The sequence below is a fragment of the Photinus pyralis genome, unplaced genomic scaffold, assembly GCF_008802855.1.
Source record: "Photinus pyralis isolate 1611_PpyrPB1 unplaced genomic scaffold, Ppyr1.3 Ppyr1.4_unclustered_Scaffold3378, whole genome shotgun sequence".
Classification (NCBI taxonomy): domain Eukaryota; kingdom Metazoa; phylum Arthropoda; class Insecta; order Coleoptera; family Lampyridae; genus Photinus; species Photinus pyralis.
In genome coordinates, this window is record NW_022171390.1 from 1 (window position 1) to 4,367 (window position 4,367).

At 39.6% G+C, this 4,367-nt stretch overlaps 1 protein-coding gene across 1 annotated transcript; it reads right to left on the reverse strand.

Moving 5' to 3' along the window:
• Positions 1-1,047: 1,047 nt before the first annotated feature.
• On the reverse strand, positions 1,048-2,474 carry LOC116182072. Its single transcript, XM_031502571.1, has one exon. It carries the CDS (start codon positions 2,317-2,319, stop codon positions 1,276-1,278), a length of 1,044 nt encoding a protein of 347 aa, XP_031358431.1. The 5' UTR covers positions 2,320-2,474; the 3' UTR covers positions 1,048-1,275.
• Between the last annotated feature and the right edge of the window lie 1,893 nt (positions 2,475-4,367).

Below are 4,367 nucleotides of genomic sequence, written 5' to 3' on the forward strand. Positions count from 1 at the left end.
TTAACGTAAATGTTTAAAGCTATGTATTTTAAGGGTAACATTCACAATATAGAAAATTAATCGTCGAAATTAATACTTAACGCAGAAGTTTGCAAACTGCAAACTTTGTCGCTTAATTTTACGGAAATGAACAGAGGTACGCATGCGTGCTTTTATATGACAGCCGACATAACCCTGTTTTGTTTGTTTTGATTTTGTTTACATATACAATGAATGTGGCGAACAGAAAAAAGTATCTTGCCACTTTAGGATAAGGCTAGTTATAGTTAAAAGACACTTATTAACACAAACACTGATTCTTGTGCTTGCGCTACAAGGTTATGTTGAAACTTGTTGTATAAACAATTAACCAATTGCCTCGCCGGTACATAGGTGGCGACACTGCTTAGACATTAATTTCACGTATTAATTTCAGGCATTGCGAATGATTGCTTTGCGTAAAAGCCGCTTGTACATAGGCAATTTTAGTGCAATGCAAGGCTTGTGCTATGCAATCTAAAATTGCCTTGCATTGCTTTTACGGTTTTACATTTATGCAATTGTGTTGCAACTTTTGTGCAAGTTTAGAAAAGTGTTGCAGTACTGACAACATATTTTTCAAAAATTGAAACTTTTCAGTTTGTTTACACAGAAGGTTATTCTTGCAACTTAATAAAATTGACCATTAGGTATGAGCAAACAAAAGGAAATTAAGCTGGCTACAGCTTGTTATGTGGTGGCGCTTGCTATTAAAAAAACACACAAAATAACACACGCGAAACCAAATAAATTGTGGTATTGACAAAATTACTAGAAAAGTTACTAGAACTTGCGCCAAACTTGCAAGTGAAATAGAACTTTCTCTATTTATTTTCTTGCACCTGAATTGCGTATGAACATGCGCAGTAACGTATCTCTAACTTGCATTGCTCTTGCATTGCACGAAAATTGCCTAATGTAAAGCGGCTTTAAAGTTAACGAAATAATTTCACTCATTAATTATAAACATTAATTGGGAGGTTTGAATGCAGCTTACTGTTAAAGAGAGACTTAGCCTACTCATTGAAACCTATCAAAATCTCAATTTACCACTTGCTATAAAATAAAGTACTTTTATTACCTAATTATTTGTACAGGAGGCCGGAAACCGCCGCCAATTAAAGCATCAGGTACCCTCGATGAATGATCTTACCTCTAAATGGCGCCATAGTTTGATATTTCCGATATTCCACGTCCCTGAGTTCTCAGTGAGCCTGTTACGTTCACTTTAATTTTTGTCTAAATTGGCAATTCAAATTATCTTATCCCCCTTGAATCGTTGAGCCACCCAAGTAACAAAACTGCAGTAAATGTAAATGAAAAGTACATACCAGGGCTAGGTGGATCGGCTTTGATAATCTGAGCGACAACGTGCGACTCCTCCGACTCTCCACTTTCGTCTTCAACTTCGGACTGGGTATTAATCGAGAGAGGTTGATCCACCTCCATCTGTTCCGGTTCGGGCGCCGTGTCTTGCATGACGGCGGGAATCTCGTCACTCGAGACCTCCGAGGAGACGATAACGCATTGCTGTTGGCCGTCCGGACCCTCGCTGATTAAAATCGTTTGTCCCTCCTCGTTCTGACCGGCGACCTGATAAATCGTACCGTCGTCGCCGGTGATTAATAAGGGCGTTTCCGAATCTGACAAATTTAATGTGGATAGCTCGGACACTTCGGTATCGGTTGCTAGAGAGGTCAATGTGGGAACTTCCGTTATCGTGGTGTCGGTGCTGCGTCCTGCAATTGCAGACGTTTCGTCGTCGGGTGTTAGTAGCGGCATATTGATTACAGTGGGCGAGACGCTCGCCGCTACCGCCTTGGAAGTGGGCTGTGTTTGAATCGAAGATACTGTAGTTGGTTTCATAGTGCGCTGGATAGGAGATTTAAATGGTGTAGGAGGTAGCCTTTTCACAGTTGGAACTGGTGGCGACTTTTCCGTTTTGTAAATAGTCGTATTGCCTATTCGCCTTGCAACATTCGCTGGTCTGTAAGTGGATATCGGCGCACTTCTTTTCACAGTAGTTAAACCAGGTTCGTGAAAACTTCGTGAAATTGCCGATTTGTTTCGATTCGATGAGACTTTATGTATGATAGCTGTCGGAACTGGTTTCGCCAAGGCAGGTCGTTGGATAGTTTGGCGTTGCTGGAATGTCGATACTTTTTGGCGTACCAAAGTCGGAGTACTTAAAAGTTTTTTAGATGGAGCCAGCCTTGGGCTATTTTGAAGTTGCACATTCGTGAGCGTGGTGCTTAGGGTGGTTTTTGGTTGCGACGTTGTGACCGAATCATCCACATTCATTATGATGCTGCTACTTTTTTCGATAGCAAGAGGTTTAATGGATGCCTCTAAATCGGTCGATGTTGTTGCTATACTATTTAAATTTGTAGAAATTGATGATGAAGTTGTTATAGTTGGTTGGACCGACTCTATTTTTATTAATTTTTCTAAACCATCATCTGAAAGTATGTAGCAGTGCAAAATGAGTTCCACCTATTCTGCTACGTTAGTTAGATAATACGAAAAACGTACATTTATAAACGTCTGTATGAACAACATCACAACAAATTTTATGTAAAAAGTCAAGTTGCAGTGTTCAGACTGTATGATAGTAATAAAAAAACTTGATAAAGAAAACCGCTAGTCGGCGTTGTTCACGTTTTGACAATTAGTAACATGGAGTTTCAGGAACAGTTTGGAGAGAAGCCACTAACTAATTGTATAGGCTGTATCACAATCAAATGCCTTGGACTTAGTGCAGATGAACGTAGGCATTGTACACACATGAGGAACGAGGGGCGCAAGAATGTTGACTACCTATAGTGGATAGCCAAGAGACATAACTTCCTGTGTGGGGATTGCATGCGCAGACAGAAAGAAAAACTAACCAAATTCCACAAAACCAAACATTTGCCATCAGCTCCCTAGACTGATCAACTTAGCATAGAGAAGTAACTAATAGAATAATTTTCAAATCAAACGAGAATATTATCAAGATTCGCCATCTTCCGCGTGTATCGGAAGTTGACCATAACTTTGTTATTTTAAATGATATGAATCTTTTTTTTATTAACTTTTCGTATTCTGTATCTTATTTTAAAATTTTTAATATTGAGTGAGCAACACAATATTTATTCAGAGATGTCCCTGAAAGAGATAGAGCTATAGACGTGTGTCTGTGACAAGAGTAGATTTACTGCACAAGTAAGTAGATCTAAAGACGCGTATCAACCTTACGCGGCAGCCTTGTCAGGCGTGCTTCGCGAGGCTGCCTCAAAGGTAATTTTCTGGGCGGAATGAGGCAAGCCCGCAAGCACATTCAGCATTTTCCTTTATTGTAATACATTGCATTTTAGCAGATAGGAAGAAACGCCAACGAACGCCACGCTGCTGGATGTTATTCAAAAATCAACTACAGTATGGAAATAGACTATTACAAAATATGAGATTTTGATTTTTCTCGAACGCGGTAGAAATAACGTATAAACGGCGTACAAACAGAGCGAATATTTATCGCGAGGCGCCTTTGAGCACGACGAGAAACCGGATGCCTGTAGCCGGCATTCTCTCCTGGCGAATACCTACTTAAAGCTAATATTAGACGTGGTGTAACATTTCCACGGCCTTCTCTGAATCAAAATTTTGTTGCTCTCACCTTATAACACAATAGATCCAAAATTAATAGTTTTTGAGAAAAATAAAAGCGTCATTTGTGACTGGAAAACTTTCACGCATTGATATTTTTCCATATCAGTGTTAGAAAATGGGTTGAGGGACAACGCTATACAGTGACGTTCATCCAATTACAAACAAGTAGAAATTGTGCACAACCCTTGTGCAGGTAAAGCGCATTTTTTTAACCCCTACGAAATTTCTTCCATAAATAAGAAAGTTGGCACTGCGCATGCGCAAATCGAAATTTTGGAACTGGGGGTCGATTTTTGAAACCAGTCGCATCTATTCGTATACGCTTAGATGCGAAGACTTAAAAACGTATACGTTTTCCAAATGCAATTTTTGACTACTGTTCGTAACTGCCTGGAACCGAAACGTACAGTGCATGTGACAACGTTGCCTTTATTGACTATTGACGTTTGGTTTGAGCTTAGGTGGTGAGGTGAAGATATTGCTCAGTCATTTCAAATTAAAGAATAATAATATTTTAGGCACTGATTAGCATGAATACTGAAAACACGATGGACACGCCAAAGCGAGGGTGCAATACCACGCAAAACCAAAAAAGGTGGCTTGTAGAGTTTGCAAAAAACCACCCCGATATAATAGCAGGGAAACAAACTACGACTTTGACGTGCAAGAAAATGCAAGACTCATGGAAAGAAGTAGCTGAT